This window comes from Trichomycterus rosablanca, chromosome 2, assembly GCF_030014385.1.
Source record: "Trichomycterus rosablanca isolate fTriRos1 chromosome 2, fTriRos1.hap1, whole genome shotgun sequence".
In the NCBI taxonomy this organism is placed as follows: Eukaryota; Metazoa; Chordata; class Actinopteri; order Siluriformes; family Trichomycteridae; genus Trichomycterus; species Trichomycterus rosablanca.
In genome coordinates, this window is record NC_085989.1 from 2387501 (window position 1) to 2407433 (window position 19933).

Below are 19933 nucleotides of genomic sequence, written 5' to 3' on the forward strand. Positions count from 1 at the left end.
CAACATAGACCCCAAATACATAACTATACACCTCAAATACATTAAAACCCACCCCAAATACATCAAAATACACCCTAAATACATCAAGATTTGCCCCAAATACATCAAAATACACCCCAAATACATCAAAATATACCCTGAATACCCCAAAATACACCCCACATACATTGAAATTCGCCTAAAATACATTAAAATACACTCTAAATACATTAGAATTTGCCCCAAATACATCACAAACCACCCCAGATACATCATAATCTACCACGAATACCCCAAAATACATCCTGAATACATCAAAATCCACCTAAAATACATCAAAATTACACTTTAAATACATTAAAATGTACACCAAATACACCAAACTACACCTCATTTACATCAAAATACACCCCAAATACACCAAACTACACCTCACATCAAAATACACCCCAAATACACCAAACTACACCTCATTTACATCAAAATACACCCAAAATACACCAAACTACACCTTATTTACATCAAAATACACCCCAAATACACCAAACTACACCTCACATCAAAATACACCCCAAATACACCAAACTACACCTCACATCAAAATACACCCCAAATGCACCAAACTACACCTCACATCAAAATACACCCCAAATACACCAAACTTCACCTCATTTACATCAAAATACACCCCAAATACACCAAACTACACCTCACATCAAAATACACCCCAAATGCACCAAACTACACCTCACATCAAAATACACCCCAAATACACCAAACTACACCTTATTTACATCAAAATACACCCCAAATACACCAAACTACACCTCATTTACATCAAAACACACCCCAAATACACCAAACTACACCTCACATCAAAATACACCCCAAATACACCAAACTACACCTCATTTACATCAAAATACACCCCAAATACACCAAACTACACCTCATTTACATCAAAATACACCCCAAATACACCAAACTACACCTCATTTACATCAAAATACACCCCAAATACACCAAACTACACCTCATTTACATCAAAATACACCCCGAATACACCAAACTACACCTTATCTACATCAAAATACACCCCAAATACACCAAACTACACCTCATTTACATCAAAATACACCCCAAATACACCAAACTACACCTCATTTACATCAAAATACACCCCGAATACACCAAACTACACCTCACATCAAAATACACCCCAAATACACCAAACTACACCTCATTTACATCAAAATACACCCCAAATACACCAAACTACACCTCATTTACATCAAAATACACCCCAAATACACCAAACTACACCTTATTTACATCAAAATACACCCCGAATACAGTTAAAACTCACTTCAGACATATTTTTAAAAAACAAATACGTTTAAAATACCTCTAAATTACTTTACTGATTACTTGTTCACATCACATCAAATAAAACCAGAACTGTATCTTACCGAGCCACGTGTTCATCTTCTCAGAGCTGCAGTGCTCCAGCAGAGGCTCGATCAGCACGTCCAGATCTTCTTTAGGAGCTTCTCTTGTAAACTTCTGCTCAGATAGAGATGCCAGTGATCAGAAGGCTGCCAGTTTAAACCCCACCACTACCACGTCGCTGGCTCTTATTGTATTCAGTCAGAATTGTAAATCACTTTGAATCAATGCGTCTGCTACATTCAGTACAGGTAAAATCAAATGTTCTAATGTAATAATTGATGGACGCCCTCGGACGCGAAAACACTAAAGTCCGAGTGGAGGGGAAGGAGGCCAAAACAGCTCAGTCACTGGGAGGTGCGCTCATCAGTGCTGGTCCCAAGCCCGGATAGAAATCTGAGTTTCTTTCCAGTAATATAACAAGCTATAACGAGTCAGTATACAGACATTTGGTGGTAATGTAATTCCTAAATAAAGCTTATGATTAACTACGGCTTCTGACTTCTCTGTGCCCATATTAACAAAAACCAATACTAGCACCTTTGATGCAAGAACCCGTACCTCTACTGTGATGTGCAGAGGATCCACGATCTGCCAGATCATGAGTGACAGGATGTCGATAACCAGCAGCACCCCGACCGTGGCGTACAGCTTCCACGGCTCCAGATGTTGCTGCCAAACAGCGGAAAAACAAAATCATCGTAACTTAAAGCACTCCGGTGAGCAGGAGGGAGATTTATGAGCCCATAAACGGCGTCCAAAACAAGTGAGACGTTACTGCAAAGTCACCTTCATCTGCTACGTGAGCAAAAGTATCTGGACATGTTTTAGAGTGTGTCTATGGAAATTTGTGACCATGTCTTTATTTATATGGACTTTTATCAAAGTGTTGCCGCACAGTTGGAGGATGAAACATTCGTTCATTCATTGTTCTACTACTGATTGGTCCTGGTCAGGGTCCTGGACCGGTCGCCAATCCATCATACACACACACACACATATACACACACACACATGACACACAAACACACAGGGCACACACACATATTTACACACACACACACACAGGGCACACACACAAACACACAGGGCAGATATACACACACACAGTGCAGACACATATTTACACACACACACACAGGGCACACACAGGGCAGATATACACACACACATAGGGCAGACACACATATTTACACACACACACACACACACACATATTAACAAACCACACACACACACATGGCAGACACAAACACACACTCATATTCTCACACACATACACACATACATATTCACACACACACACACACACACACACAGGGCAGACACAAACACACACTCATATTCTCACACACATACACACACACACACATATTCACACACACACACACACACACACACACATATTTACACACACATACACACACACACACACACACAGGGCAGACACATACACACACAAGGCAGATATATACACACACACACATAGGGCAGACACACATATTTACACACATACACACACACACACACACACAGGGCACACACACATGGCAGACACAAACACACACTCATATTCTCACACACATACACACACACATATTCACACACATACACAGACACACACATATTTACACACACACACAAACACAAACACACACACACACACTTCTAGTAGCTCCAGCAGACCTGACTGCATGTCTTTGGACTTGTGGGAGGAAAACGTGGACACCGGGAGAACATGCAAAGGACCCTGGTTGCCCAGCTGAGAAATCGAACCCAGGCTCTTGATGCTGAAAGACAACAGTGCCATCCACTGCGCCACCTTGCCACACAGACCAAAACACAATATCAATATGACATAAGTACGAGGGGAGTCCACATACTTTTAGCAGAGTGTCTGTTTTTGTACTGAAAATTTGTGCTTTTTTCATCTCAGAAGATGTAAGATTAATAGAAACACATTTTAAGGTTGTGAGATTTTGGGATGACGGGGTGTCTGAAGCACCATGAGATGCAGATCAGATTCATGACGAAAAATGAGGGCTGGAGCTGCAAATCTGACGATCCCTGGCGTCCTAATCTGTACTAAAGACGATACAGACTCGCCCTCCTACCGGGCGCCGAGTATAAATATTCATGTCAGCGCTCCGTATCCATTAACAGACGTCTCTCTTTGCCGCTGGTTAGCTCTCCTGTCTCTCTGCGCACCGGCGGGGGGTTACGTGCTGGCGGACACGTATCGGAGGACGGAGTTAAGTGGAGACGCGCTGTGTGTTTCTGCGATGATGAAGAGAGTCGAGTGAGAGGGCCATCGAGTCGCGGCTGCGGGATAAATGGGCCATTCGGAGCCGTTCAAGGGCGACTAGAAAAGCGTTTCTCAGGAGTCAGTCGCTGTGATGAGGGATAAATGTGATGGAGAGACGCTCAGAGAGAGAGAGAGAAGGTGCTGGATCTGTTTCTGACAGAGGAACGTCAAGCGTTATTATACACCTGTATAAAGGACAGATACACTGACTATATGACCAAAAGTATTTGGACGCCTGATCATGAGCTTGTCGGACGTCCCATTTCAAAAACAAATGCTATTAAACTAGAGCGACCTCTGTGTCATCTCAGCTAGAACAACATCTACTCTTCTGAGAAGGCTTCTCACTGTAAAGACTTTAAAGTATGCCTGTGGGAATTTGTGCCAGTCTGGAAAGCCTCTGTGTTTCTTAATGTCTGCTGGAACAAGGAAGGACCTTCCCTAAACTGTTCTGCAAAGCTGGAAGCCTATCATCAATTGATTACACCTTTTAGTAACTCTTGAGGTTTTAAAAATTACAAGAAGAGTAAATAATGACCGAAGGGGCGGTATGATGGAGCAGTGGGTAGCGCTGTAGGGTCTGGGTCACTGTAGGGTCCTTACTGTGTGGAGTTTGCATGTTCTCCTTGTGTCCACAAGTCCAGAGACGTGCAGTCAGGTTAACTGGAGCTACCAAAATTGCCCTAAGTGTGTGTGTGAGTGTTGTGGGCGGCACGGTGGCTCGTTGGGTAGCACTGTCGCCTCACAGCAAGAAGGTCTTGGGTTCGATTCCCAGGCGGGGAGGTCCGGGTCCTTTCTGTGTGGGGTTTGCATGTTCTCCCCGTGTCTGTGGAAACCGGGTGCTCCGGTTTCCTCGCACAGTCAAAAACATGAAGGTGAATGGGTGTGTGTATGTGTATGTGTGTGTGTGTGCCCTGTGATGAACTGGCGCCACGTCCAGGGTGTTACTGTGTGCCTTGCGCCCATTGAAAAGCTGGGATAGGCTCCAGATAGACCCCCCCGATTGGATAAGTGGTTAAGAAAGTGAGTGTGTGTGTGTGTGTGTGTGTGTGTTGTGTGCACTGTGATGGACTGGCAACCTGTCTGGGGGTGTTTCCAGCCTTTTGCCTAATGAATCAGACCCACCGCGACCCTGACCAGGATAAATCTGTGGTTAAACACACACTGAATAAATGAATGAATTAAAGAAGGGAATTTCCCCCCAATTTTTAGCGTAGCCAATTCATTTTCTGCTCCTGGGGACCCGGATCACGTCCGTGGAGGATATATTTGCCTAATATGCGCCCCCTCGGACGCATGCACGGTCCAACAACCCGTTCTCATTCACCCGTACTTCGGTGGATATACGTGTGAGGTCGGTCTTGCGCATGGAGAGTCACACACTGATCTCCACGTTCCTCCACTTCTATACAAGCGCCTCAGGCTACTAAGCAGGGTCCTTATATAGTGTCAAAGACCGCGCCCACCTCTTAGTCCGGTCTTCTCCCACCCAGCAGACTTTAGTGGCCAATTTTGTCTGCTGCAGGCACTGCCAAATGTGCCCGCTAGGGGGCGCCCGGTCGAGCGGTAGCAGAGCTGAGATTTGGACTCGGGCACCTGGGCGCCACACTGCCGCACCCACAGGACTAAAGCTCACCAGCCCATCTGGGTCGTGGTGTTTTTACCTTCCGCTTGTCTCTCTTCTCGTCCTTCTTGGTGAAGACGGTGTGAACCCACCAGATCTTGGTGAACATGCTGCCGTAGGCCAGACTGAACCCGAGGCCGAGCAACCACAACCGGAACTGCAAAAAAAACGACCGTCATGAAACCAACCGACACATCAACTTCATTACCCAAGATGCCGCGGCGTTTACCTGGCAGACGACGGGGAACTGCGAGCGGTGGACGTGAAGCCCGTCGATCCCCAGAGGAAAGACGGCGGCCAGGGCCATCATGCAGCCCACGGCCGTCATGTTGTTCAGGTACGGCTGAGAGTTCTGGATGTACCTGCGACACGGGAGCGTTTACAGCAGATCAGCACGACAAACAAACAAACAAACAACTACAGTTCCCATGAGCCCTTGCTGCGATCAGGATGTTTAATGCAGACGTTAAATTGTTCACGCGTGTTATGTAGGAGAACATCTGGAGGGCTCGGGTTCTCTAGTTAGATGAGCACAGGAACACGACTTGATAGCTCAGACGGTTTATATTTAGCTCACGGGAAAACAACAAACGTGGCAACAGTTTAGGGATGGCCCTGTCCTGTTCCAAGTTAAGGACACAGTTTGGTGAGGAGCAGCAGGATGAAGGAGTTTCAGGATGAAGGAGTTCCTGTAGTTGAAGCTCCAACAAGCTCATGGTCATCCCATGTTCCGACTTACTCTAGATCTTGCATCGTCTGGGACCTTCACTCTATGGGCAAAAGTACTGGGACACCCCTTCTTATTTTAATTCAAGTGTATCATGACAAAACACAACAATCACTAGGTGGAATAAATCAGTTATATAAAGGGAAATGTAATAATAAGAAGGCGCGTCCCAATACTTTTGGCCATCCCATGTTCTGATGTACCCTGGATCTTGCATTGTCTGGGGAAACCTTTACTATATGGGCAAAAGTATTGGGACACCCTTCAAATATGAATTCATATACAGTATTTCAGGCACAACAATCACTAACAGGTGGAATAAATCAGTTATGTAAAAAACATGTAGTAATTAGAAGGAGCGTCCCAATACTTTTGGCCATCCCATGTTCCAACATACCCTGGATCTTGCATCGTCTGGGACTTTTATTATATGGGCGAAAGTATTGGGACACCCCTTCTAACTTTAATTCATGTGTATCATGACAAAACACAACAATCACTAACAGGTGACCAACATCAACCAAATTAATAATTAGAAGGGGCGTCCCAATACTTTTGGCCTTCCCATGTTCCGACGTACCCTGGATCTTGCGTCGTCTGGGACCTTCTCTATATGGGCAGAAGTATTGGGACACCCTTCAAATATGAATTCATATACAATATTTCAGGCACAACAATCACTAACAGGTGGAATAAATCAGTTATAATAATTAGAAGGGGCGTCCCAATACTTTTGGCCATAAAGTGTATTATTAATTGTGTAGTCATATTAATAACAAAAAGTATCTGAGCACACACACACACACACACACACACACGCACACACAGAGGCTGAAAGTGCTTATCAGGGGCGCGGTGGGTACTTGGTATGCGTATCGCGCACTTAAAGCTCCGAATCTATCAGCCACGCGTATTTGGCTCTGTACGCCTCGGTGAACGCGGTGTCGCCGTCTAATGCATACACACGAGGAAGAGAGCGCCAGTCTGCCCATTAACCAGCGCTGGCACCGCATCACTGGCACCTTCAGCTCCTTCTGAAGCTCATTCATCGCCTGTAATGTGACGGTTTCCTCACCGTTAGCTTCTACAGAACACGCTTCAGACGGCGGTACGTTCTTAAACACAGCTGGTGTGTGTGTGTGTGTGTGTGTGTGTGTGTGGTGACGTACCTGACGTTGCTGTTGTAAATGTTGAAGGTCAGGCAGATGATGCCCAGTAAGATGCCCAGTCCAGCAAACACAGACACAGAAACAAAGAGCTTCTGAGAGATGAACCTGAACTTCTGGATCACCACCGTCTGATCTGCTGGAGGACCAGAACCTGAGCGAGAACAGAGAAGATGAGAGTGAGGAACACTGAGAGTACAGAGAACAGTACAGAACCCGCTCTGATCCAGCTTCACCTATTTACATCCACCTTCATCCAACCTCCTCCACCATCGTCCACCTTCACTTATTTACATCCACCTCCATCCAACCTCCTCCACCATCGTCCACCTTCACTTATTTACATCCACCTTCATCCAACCTCCTCCACCAATGTCCACCTTCACTTATTTACATCCATTTCCATCCAACCTCCTCCACCATCGTCCACCTTTACTTATTTACATCCACCTCCATCCAACCTCCTCCACCATCGTCCACCTTCACTTATTTACATCCACCTCCATCCAACCTCCTCCACCATCGTCCACCTTCACTTATTTACATCCACCTCCATCCAACCTCCCCCACCATCGTCCACCTTCACTTATTTACATCCACCTCCATCCAACCTCCTCCACCATCGTCCACCTTCACTTATTTACATCCACCTCCATCCAACCTCCTCCACCAACGTCCACCTTATTTACATCCACTTCCATCAAACCTATTTAACCTTCTTCCACCTTTATGCTCTTCCTCCCTCCTCTATCTTCACTTATTCCCACCCGGCTTCATCCAACCTCTTCGATTTTAATCCATCTTCACTTATTTACATCCACCCTCCTCCACTTTAACTTAGTTACATCCATCGTCATCCAACCCCTTCAACCTTCATCCACCTTTACACTCTTCCACCCTCTTTCACCTTCAGTTATTCTCACCCAGCTTCATCCAGCTTCGTCCAAACTCCTCCACCTTCAAATATTTACATCTATCTTCATCCTATTTCCTCTACCCTCCATCCAGCACCTGCCACACCTTCACTTATTCCCATCCGGCTTCATCCAACCTCTTCGATTTTAATCCATCTTCACTTATTTACATCCACTCTCCTCCACTTTAACTCAGTTACATCCATCAGCATCTAACTTCTTCAACCTTCATCCATCTTTATGCTCTACCACCCTCCTCCACCTTCAGTTATTTTTGCCCAGCTTCATCCAACCTCTGCCAACCTCCTCCACCTTCACTTATTTACAGTGCCTTGCAAAAGTATTCAGCCCCCTTGAACTTTTCAACCTTTTGCCACATTTCAGGCTTTAAACATAAAGATATGAAATTGTAATTTTTTGTGAAGAATCAATAACAAGTGCGACACAATTGTGAAGTGGAACGAAATTTATTGGATATTTTAAACTTTTTTTAGAAATAAAAACCTGAAAAGTGGGGCGTGCAATATTATTCAGCCCCTTTACTTTCAGTGCAGCAAACTCACTCCAGAAGTTCAGTGAGGATCTCTGAATGATCCAATGTTGACCTAAATGACTGATGGTGATAAATAGAATCCACCTGTGTGTAATCAAGTCTCCGTATAAATGCACCTGCTCTGTGATAGTCTCAGAGTTCTGTTTAAAGCGCAGAGAGCATCATGAAGACCAAGGAACACACCAGGCAGGTCCGAGATACTGTTGTGGAGAAGTTTAAAGCCGAATTTGGATACAAAAAGATTTCCCAAGCTTTAAACATCTCAAGGAGCACTGTGCAAGCGATCATATTGAAATGAAGGGAGTATCAGACCACTGCAAATCTACCAAGACCCGGCCGTCCCTCTAAACTTTCAGCTCAAACAAGGAGAAGACTGATCAGAGATGCAGCCAAGAGGCCCATGATCACTCTGAATGAACTGCAGAGATCTACAGCTGAGGTGGGAGACTCTGTCCATAGGACAACAATCAGTCGTACACTGCACAAATCTGGCCTTTATGGAAGAGTGGCAAGAAGAAAGCCATTTCTCAAAGATATCTATAAAAAGTCACCTGGGAGACACACCAAGCATGTGGAAGAAGGTGCTCTGGTCAGATGAAACCAAAATCGAACTTTTTGGCCACAACGCAAAACGTTATGTTTGGCATAAAAGCAACACAGCTCATCACCCTGAACACACCATCCCCACTGTCAAACATGGTGGTGGCAGCATCATGGTTTGGGCCTGCTTTTCTTCAGCAGGGACAGGGAAGATGGTTAAAATTGATGGGAAGATGGATGGAGCCAAATACAGGACCATTCTGGAAGAAAACCTGTTGCAGTCTGCAAAAGACCTGAGACTGGGACGGTGATTTACCTTCCAACAAGACAATGATCCAAAACATAAAGCAAAATCTACAATGGAATGGTTCACAAATAAACTTATCCAGGTGTTAAAATGGCCAAGTCAAAGTCCAGACCTGAATCCCATCGAGAATCTGTGGAAAGAGCTGAAAACTGCTGTTCACAAACGCTCTCCATCCAACCTCACTGAGCTCGAACTGTTTTGCAAGGAAGAATGGGCAAAAATTTCTGTCTCTCGATGTGCAAAACTGATAGAGACATACCCCAAGCGACTTGCAGCTGTAATCGCAGCAAAAGGTGGCGCTAGAAAGTATTAACGCAAGGGGGCTGAATAATATTGCACGCCCCACTTTTCAGTTTTTTATTTCTAAAAAAAGTTTAAAATATCCAATAAATTTCGTTCCACTTCACGATTGTGTCCCACTTGTTGTTGATTCTTCACAAAAAATTACAATTTCATATCTTTATGTTTAAAGCCTGAAATGTGGCAAAAGGTTGAAAAGTTCAAGGGGGCTGAATACTTTTGCAAGGCACTGTACATCCACTCTCCTCCACTTTAACTTAGTTACATCCATCATCATCCAACCTCTTCAACCTTCATCCACCCTTATGCTCTTCTACCATCCTTCATCTTCACATATTCTCGCCCAGCTTCATCCAACCTCTGCCAACCTCCTCCACCTTTACTTATTCCCATCCGACTTCATCCAACCCCTGCCAACCTCCTCCACCTTTACTTATTTATAATATCTATCTTCTTCCAACCTCCTCCACCCTCATCCATCTTTATGTATTTACATCTATCTTTATCTAACCTTCTTCTCCTCCATCCAACCACTTCCACTTTTAACCATCGTCATCCAACCTTATTGACCTTCATCCACCTTCACTTATTTACTTCCATCTACATCCTACCTCTTCCACCCTTACCAGCCTTCATCCAATCTGTTCCAGCTTCATCTAACGTTTTCCACCATCAACCATCCTCTCACAACCTGACCTAGTCTCATCCACCGTCAATCACCTTCATCCAGCCTCTTCTACACTCACCCGCCCTCACCCACTCATCCACCCTAACCCACCTTCATCCACCCTCACACCCACCTTCATCCACCCTCACACACCCACACACCCACCTTCATCCAACCTCTTTCAGCTTCGTTTACACCCACTCTCATTCACCCAACTCATCCTCATCCACCTTCATACCACCTCTTCCACCCTCACACACTTCTATACCCACTTGTCCACCCATATCCACCATCATTTGTTCTTGTTGACCCTCACCAACCCTAACTTATAAAATCACAATAACTACACCCATGTCAGGAACAGCTTCAGGATCACAGCTGGATCTGGATGATTCTGGATGATTCCGGATGATTCTGGATTAGCGTGTTCTGTTAGAACTGTCGGTTCTGACGTGACGTGAATCTCAGAGACGTGTTTTATTATTTGTCGCGCTCGGCAAATATTTTACATCCCCAGTACGACCGGCAGCAGGTGACCATCAAGGTTTTTGTCCTTTTACTAGATTCCTGGTGATGGAACAAACCGCAGACGTGTGATTGTGGTTAAATAAAGAAGCGGAGCGCGTGATTACAGGCCGCGTCTGGAGGAAGACGTGAGGCGTGTCGATGAAGCATTAAAGAAAAGACGATGGAACTCAGCGAGAGAGAGAGCGAGCGTGAGAAGTGAATGCAGTTGCCATGGAGTTCCAGGGTGCCACCATGGCAGCGTGTTTTTTTTTGTGTTGTTTTTGGATGTGAATCGTCCCCCTCAATCGCTCCTGAGATCAGACGTCAGAGGCGAGCGCTCGATGGGTTCGGATTCGGACCCGGGGTTCGGATTTTCGTCCCGTGTGCCGTCGCTGCGTGCCACGTCTCCCTGACCTTGATGGCGCGACGGGGGACAGTGTGCTGCCATGGCAACCAAGCCTCATAACAGTTGCTAAGGCGATGGGAGACGACGGCAGCATTGCAGTGGTTGTCAGGGGTGAGCGGGGTTTCGTGAGGAGGGAGAAACGGAGCGGGCGACACGGTGAATCGAGGGCGGCGGTGATTGGACGGCGAGGAACGTCCTGGAGCAAAGTCATGCTCCCCTTCACCTGCGTCCTGTTTATTTTTAGCAGCTTCGCTTCACTTCTCCTCGCTTTCGGTCAGAACTGGAGCGGGGGCGAGGGGGGTGAGAGGGGCGAGGGGGCGAGAGGGGGCGGGCGAGATGTGACAGGGTCACCGTGGTAATTTCGCAACCCTGCAGTGACCCGCAATGCTCCTGCGCTGCACTGTGACAGGGGGCATGTGTGCCCATGCTTCTAGATGCCATGGGCTGTGTTCCTGGGTGCCACACACACACACATACACACTCACACACTCACTGTCTATGTATCACTCTCTCTCACACATACACAAACACACACACACACACACACACACAACTTCACTCTCTCCTCCACACACACATACACACTCATACTCACTGTCTATATTGTGCATACACAAACACACATACACACACACACACACAGTATCTCTGTCTCTCTCTCTCACACACACACACACACACAGTATCTCTGTCTCTCTCTCACACACACACATACACAAACACACACAATTTCACTCTCTCCTCCACACACACATACACACACACACTCACTGTCTATGTATCCCTCTCTCACACAAACACAAACACACACACACACACTATCGTTGTATCTCTCTCTCACACACATACACACATCTTTTTCACACACACACACACACACACTATCGCTGTATCTCTCTCTCACATACACACATCTTTTTCACACACACACACACACACACACACACACACACACACACACACACACACACACACACTGTATCTGTATCTCTTTTACACCCATACACAGACACACACACACTATCACTGTATCTCTCTCACATACACAAACACACACACACATACACACACACACACACACACACATACACACCATCTCTCTCTGTATCTCTCACACATACACACACACACACACAGTGTCTCTGCATCTCTTTTACACCCATACACAGACACACACACACTCACTCTCTGTATCTCTCTCTCTCACATACACACATCTTTTTACACACACACACACACACACACACACACACACACACACACGGGGCTCAGATATTAACCTTGGTGCATGGGCAGCATGACGACACGCTCATCAGTTTGCACAGTCAGTTAATTCCTCCTCAATATTGTGCTGGAGACGTGTTTAATCTGGTGGACATCAGGGGTAATTTTTATCTGCCCTCCTGCCAGGTTCTATTGCACCACACACACACACACACACACACATACACATACACACACAAGTACACACAACGACACCTGGGGGCACTAGGTGTGAAAATTTAATACAGTCTGGACAGGGTGCCAACCTAGCTCAAAGTACTACATACACAATTTGTTCACTCACTCACACCCAGGACCCGTTAGCCAATCCACCTTCTGCAGGTTGTGTGATGTGAAAGAACCAAAGGAATCCTATAAAATAGCTTGTGAATAACTTCTCACAGACAGTGAGCGTAGGTGAGACTCGAACCGATGTTCCTATGAAGCAACTGAGGCTCTCTTGGCCAACATCAGATGCTGTCTTCTTTTGGCAGAATGGGCACAAATTCCCACACACAGACATACTTCTAAGTCTTGTGAGAAGTACTGGTAATGGTTCTGATGGGAATGTGGGCGTTTTTAACTTCATGCTGGTGTAAAACAGGCGTCGCGTTCTCCTCCCATCACCTCGGCGTTCGCACTCGCAGGTTTCATAAGCATTCGCATCCTTCTGGCGCTCCCACCGGATGAGATTTCGGTGAAAATCACAGTTTAGCGCTTTCGGCGACGACAGCTCGCTACAGTTGCCATGGAGCTCGGTGGCTGGGCTGCGTTTTTAACAAGCTAATAAGGCTGTTTAAAAGCTCACGGCGTTCATTCAGGGAATAAAGAGGAATGAAAAAGCTTCAGAGGCGAGATGTGACGCTCCTCACGCCTCATGCTCGCCCGAACGCCTGACAGGAGCGCTTTTAATCATGCCGGATGCTCGGTCATGAGCGTCCACAGCGCCCGGACCGTCCGTGTCCTTCCGGGGACGCGCGGCCGCCCCTGGATGAGCGTCTGGGCTTCTTTTTCTAATTTGTTTTTGTTCCAGATGTCGCCCAGAATCTCCTCAGCAGACGGAGTCTGAGCCGGTGGTGAGATTCGATTAGAAACCTGAATGAAACCATTACTCATGCGACGTGGGCCAGATTTTTATTAGGCTGCTTGCTCAATTTATGTTTGGAATTACCTAGTGGCGCTTTTCTAACGCCGTTCATTTTTCATCTCTTCTTTTCTCTTCCCTTCGCCGGGCGTTGCTGCCTGCCGCTGTTGTCACGGACAGAATGCTAAACACGACTTGACTGATTGATTAAGAACCTCCTGCCTCCCCGGTGTCTGTCAGACTGTGTGTGTGTGTGTGTGTGTGTGTGTGTGTGTGTGTGGGAGATACAGGGTAATAAAAGTAGGGCAAAGTGAAAAGAACAGCGTGTGTGTGTGTTTGTGTGTGTGATTGTGCAAGAGGAAGACAAATAAAAAGCAGAAATCAGTCACGATGGACGAGGACAAACAAAAGACGAGATGAAATAGAAAGTGTGAATGCCAGGTCACGCCGGGGGAAATCCATCACTGAGACGAGACACAAAACCTCCGAGCTTTTCTCAATACCTTCGTTTCTAGGCTCCAGATTACAAATCAAAACTGAATAGAAGCTCGGCTATCAGTCAGCTGGGCGCCGGGACAGCCGCACGTCTGTAAAAGGGGGGGCGATGTCAGGATGATCACGGAGGGCAGTGCGAGGCCCACCACAGGCCATACTGAGCTCTCTAAAATGAAGGAGGGCATAGCTGGGGGTCTGGAGCAGCAGAAGAGAGGTTGAGAAATTGAAAGTGAATTAGGAAAAGGGGGAAAAATATCTAAATAAATGATTTAGGTTGGGAGGAGGGTGGATTTTGACTTGAAAAGCAAAACTAGTGCAGCTGTGATGCATGATTAAGATGGACCAAGGTTACGGTTCAAGGTGGCAAAAGGTGGCGCCCATGTGCTGATATCTCAAACTTGACGATTCGACTCTCAGCTCCACTACCGGCAGGCTGGGCGCCTACACCAACAACGATTGGCTTGTTATTTAGGCAGGGGTGCCTCTGCTGGCTGATCGATGGCGCTGCACAGAGACGGTGGATGATGTGATCAGGGTGTGGCTCTCCGTACACAAAGCTGATCCGCATATGAACTCGTCTCGTGCAGGTGAAAAGAGGCAGTCGGGTACTGCACACGTTTCGGAGTGTGTGTTAGTCACGGCTCTCCTCAGTCAGAGTGGAGGTCAACATCAGTAGGGAGGAAGCGTAATGCAATCGGGTAATTGGATATGACTAAAATGTGGCAAAAAAGCTTTGATAGACCTTCATTTTTGGGACACGAATGGCAGGAGCTTCAGTCACAAAGGTTGCCCTGCTTTTTACATTTACGTTTACATTTTATGCACCAGCTCCATGTTGATGTTCATGCTTTTAAAATCGGCTGTCCGGCAAGCTCCTGGTCAGGTGTCCACATACTTTAGTTCTCTGTTAAAAAACGAAGCAGCTCCCCTAAACCCAAACGTAGGAACACAGAGAAGCACTTCTTACCGATCCACTTGTCGTTCCCATACCAGGACAGGTTTCCTTTGGTCATATCGTAGTAGCCGATCTTCTTATAGCTCCCTCCTGTGGGGCACAGACAGAGCGAGACAGAGAGGGTGAGACAGTGTGAGACAGACAGAGACGGAGCAGATATAATAACCGATACGGGCGCGCCTGGCATCGGGCGTCGACGCAGAACATTCGCGGACACGCCGACGTCGCTCTAAATAAAAGCTCCGCGTTCGGCCCGTTATCAGCCGGCAGACACGAGCAGAACCCGCCATCAATCCTCACGCTTCCATCCGGCTTATCTGTAGGGATGCCTATTTCCCATGATTCAGTGCAAGAGAGGACGCGGTTAGCAACGAGACGCCGGCGCGGCAGAGAAAACAGGCCGGTCCGGGAATTCATCGCGGGTTTGTGTAATCAGATCGAAAGCAATTGCAGCACCGAAAGAAGGCTGCACAGGCGCGCACACACACACACACACACACACAACATGATTCTGATGTGTTTATGGGCTCGGGGACTTTACGGGGCCCTGGGGGCCTCCAGCCTCACACACAACAAGAAATTAAGGTAAGTGAGAAGCATTATAATTATCAGCTAATCATTAAGCATAATTACGGCACTTCAGATTCTCCCCGGGAGATCCACGTGTGTGTGTGTGTGTGTGTGTGTGTGTGTGTGTGTGTGTGCGAACAAGAAAGGGAAAAGAAGGCATGAAAATACAATGTTATGCCCCGTCCACATAAATATGACTTCTTGAAATATGGTTGTATATAAAAAGGCATTCAATGATGTGTTTATGATAATATTTTTGCTGTAAAAACATGTACAAGTCCTCCAACTCAGTAGGGGGCGATGATGCATCATATTATTTTATGTTAAATACCTGAAAACAGCATTATTATTATTTTTCTATTTAATTTATGCATCTTCTCCTATTTTCTCTGCTGGTGGATCCCTGATTGCAGTCGAGGTGGGTATATTGCTGCTCACGCCTCCTCCGACCCGCCTGCAGCCCTTAGCGGAACCCTTTTTCACCCATGCATTCTGCCCAGGCGCCTCTCTATCTGCTAATCAGGGTCCTTACACAGCGTTTGAAGACCCCGCCCACATAGTCCGGTCATCCCGCCCTAGCAGAGACGAACTGAGGAGCTCAGAATCTCGGCGCTGGTGTGCTAGCGGAATATCCCGCTGCACCACCTGGGCGCCTGAGAACAGCATTATTCCACTTTTGAGATGAATTGGAACCTCAACCGTGAGCCAGGCCTCCTCGCCCAACATCAGTGCCTGATTTCTTCTAACTGAACGCTCTTTGGACTGAAAGGGGAACGAATTCCCACAGACACACTCCAAAATCTTGTGGAATCTTGTGTGTGGTCTGTTCTGGTTCAGTAGTAGCTCAGCTGTCGAGGTACTAGACTATTGATCAAGAGGTTGCTGGTTCAAGTACAACCAATGCCGCTTACATACACTGATCAGCCATAACATTAAAACCACCTCCTTGTTTCTACACTCACTGTCCATTTTATCAGCTCCACTTACCATATAGAAGCACTTTGTAGTTCTACAATTACTGACTGCAGTCCATCTGTTTCTCTACATACATTTTTAACCTGCTTTTACCCTGTTCTTCAATGGTCAGGACCCCCACAGGACCACCACAGAGCAGGTATTATTTAGGTGGTGGATCATTCTCAGCACTGCAGTGACACTGACATGGTGGTGGTGTGTTAGTGTGTGTTGTGCTGGTATGAGTGGATCAGACACAGCAGCGCTGCTGGAGTCTCTAAATACCGTGTCCACTCACTGTCCACTCTATTAGACACTCCTACCTAGTCGGTCCACTTTGTAGAAGTAAAGTGAGAGACGATCGCTCATCTATTGCTGCTGTTTGAGCCGATCATCTTCTAGACCTTCATCAGTGGGCACAGGACGCTGCCCACGGGGCGCTGTTGGCTGGATGTTTTTGGTTGGTGGACTATTCTCAGTCCAGCAGTGACAGTGAGGTGTTTAAAAACTCCAGCAGCGCTGCTGTGTCTGATCCACTCATACCAGCACAACACACGCTAACACACCATGGTATGTAAGGTATGTAAAGAAATAGATGGACTACAGTCAGTAATTGTAGAACTACAATGTGCTTCTATATGGTAAGTGGAGCTGATAAAATGGACGGTGAGTGTAGAAACAAGGAGGTGGTTTTAATGTTATGGGTGATTGATGTAATACTATGGACAAATGTATAGGGAGACCACTTCAAATTTTTTAATTCATGTCTAACTTTGCAGCACAGTTTAGGGAAGGCCCTTTCCACTCCCAGCATGCCCCTGTGCACAAAGCGAGCTCTATAAACTCATGAAGAAAAGCTCGTTATAAAGAAACACTTCCTGCAACCCAAAAACTCAATAAAATTTTTTAATCTTAAGCCAGCAATAAACGTCCTCACGCTCTCAAGTATATGAGATTTTTTTGCAATCACGATGTGATTAAGTTTAATAAAAGCACCACACGGAGGGTAAACGCCAAGTTCAAACAGAAGCCGATATTTCAGCCTGGGTTTAATTGAGAGGTTTTGGATGGTACGTGTGTAAAATTGGACGAGGCTTCGCCCGGCACCCGCACCTCTCGGAACAGGACGAGGCCGTCAGCAGCCGAGACTCATAAATCATCTCCACGTCTGAGTGCAGCGGGGCGTGATGATCACTGCTGTCTGTCCCATCCACCAATTTACCTGCTGCAGCTGCAGCTCTATAAAAAAAAAGCTTTCACGCGGTGCAGTGCCACGCCCACGATTCCACCCGACTGTGCCGCGAGGAACGCCGACGCGTGTTATGAACGTGTGATTATCAGTTCTGTCGGTACTGTGCTGCTACCTTGCAGTTGCTCGATCAGAGTCCACGCCATCCTCGAACCCTGAGCGTCGAACACCACGTGACCCTGGAAGAGAAAAGCGGACGGATCGTTACACACTGGTTTTCCCCCAAATATATTTTTCTACCCAGTACCCGTCTGACCGAGGAGAGCCGGGATTAACACACACCCTCTCTGCCGTGTGCAGTACAGACCGCTTCTTTTCCCCTGCATGAGGTGGGTTCATTTGGAGATCCGTATCGCGCACGCAGAGTCACACACTGATCTCCATAATCCCCCATCTCTGTGCAGTACCATCGACCAGCCAGCAGAGGTCATAACTGCAGCAGTTATGAGGAATCCGCTCCAGCCTTTCCACCCTTGAACAAACCAATCGTTGCCCGTGTAGGTGCCCGATTTTTTAAAATCCCATCACGACTTAAAATGCAACATAGGTTCCATAATTCAGTATTAAACTCCTTTACAGTCCCAAATGGTGGCTCGGTGGGTAGCACTGTCGCCTCACAGCAAGAAGGTCCTGGGTTTGATTCCCAGGCGGGGCAGTCCAGGTCCTTTCTGTGTGGAGTTTGCATGTTCTCCCCGTGTCTGTGTGGGTTTCCTCCGGGAGCTCCGGTTTCCTCCCACAGTCCAAAAACATGCAGTCAGGTTAATTGGAGACACTGAATTGCCCTATAGGTGAATGGGTGTGTGTGTGTGTGTGTCTGCCCTGCGATGGACTGGCGCCCCGGCCAGGGTGTTACTGTGTGCCTTGCGCCCATTGAAAAGCTGGGATAGGCTCCAGGGCCTTGCTCAAGGGCCCAACAGTGGCAACTTGGTGATGGAGGAGCTTAAACCAGCAACATTGTGGTTACTAGTTTTGTACCTTAACCAGTGAGCTACAACTGCCCTTGGTATCAGCCACAACGATTGCTAACAGGGGTAATAAATCAGGTATACAAAGGAAACTACATGCTTCTGACTTTGCGGCAACAGTTAAGGGAAGGCCCTTGGAAGTTCCAGCATGACCGCGCCCCTGTGCACTCTTCTGACCCAACATTAGTGCCCGGCCATAAAAATGCTGCCATATTCTGACTGAAAGGGCACAAATTCCCATACACAGACATACTTTAAAGTGTTGAGAAAAGCCTCCTCAGAGGAGCGGCTGTTGTTCTAGCTGAAAAGAACACACAGAGGTCACTGTGCCAACAAGCTCATAGTCAGGCGTCTATATACTTTTGGCCATATTTCATAGTAAAGACCTCAACAGATGCTCGATGCACCCAGCGTTCCTCACCGAGACTCCCTCGAACGAGCTGGTGTTGAGCGCCCGGTAGATCTCGGCCGTGATGTCCCTGTTGTTGTAGTTGAAGTCCTCCAGCCGGCGGCCCTTCGCCCTCAGTGGCCCCACCGTCTTGTTGAGCGCCAGAGCCAGAGCCCAGACCGCGTCGTAGGCCAGCGGCGCCTCCTGGAAGCCTCCCGTCTCCTCCGGATTCTTCCCACCCAGCTTAGACATCAGCTGAGTCAGGAACTCCTGGGAGGTCTGAGAGGGGAAAAAAGGAGGTAAAATTTGAAATGAGAGGGAGACGGAGGAGGAGGTCGAGTCCTTCCTGTGGGAACGTTTTTCTTCCAAGCTTGCACATCAAGGGTGATAAAAATTAGCACTTTCTGGCTTCCTCTGATCGCCCGTCATTGCAGATCATTTTTCATGCACCCCTGTTTTCATGTCCCTCCATATCTAGTCATATCCGATTCCCTGATCGTATTTCCCCTCTACTCCTGACCTGAGGAGAGCCGTATTGAACACTTCCTTTCACCTGCATGAGGTGGGTT

The 19933-nt window shown here is 46.9% G+C and overlaps 1 protein-coding gene across 3 annotated transcripts in view; it reads right to left on the reverse strand.

Moving 5' to 3' along the window:
* The window catches only part of gabbr1b (gamma-aminobutyric acid (GABA) B receptor, 1b), a 91736-nt gene that overhangs the window by 8539 nt on the left and 63264 nt on the right, over nt 1–19933 (reverse strand). For all 3 annotated transcript variants that reach the window (XM_063009839.1, XM_063009855.1, XM_063009847.1), the window contains 8 exons: nt 19398–19643; nt 18127–18190; nt 15251–15328; nt 7251–7401; nt 5584–5716; nt 5395–5511; nt 1987–2097; nt 1449–1542 (listed from right to left, as the gene is read on the reverse strand). In XM_063009839.1, coding sequence (XP_062865909.1) covers nt 1449–1542; nt 1987–2097; nt 5395–5511; nt 5584–5716; nt 7251–7401; nt 15251–15328; nt 18127–18190; nt 19398–19643 — 994 coding nt within the window. The remainder of the gene's footprint in view (nt 1–1448; nt 1543–1986; nt 2098–5394; nt 5512–5583; nt 5717–7250; nt 7402–15250; nt 15329–18126; nt 18191–19397; nt 19644–19933) is intronic.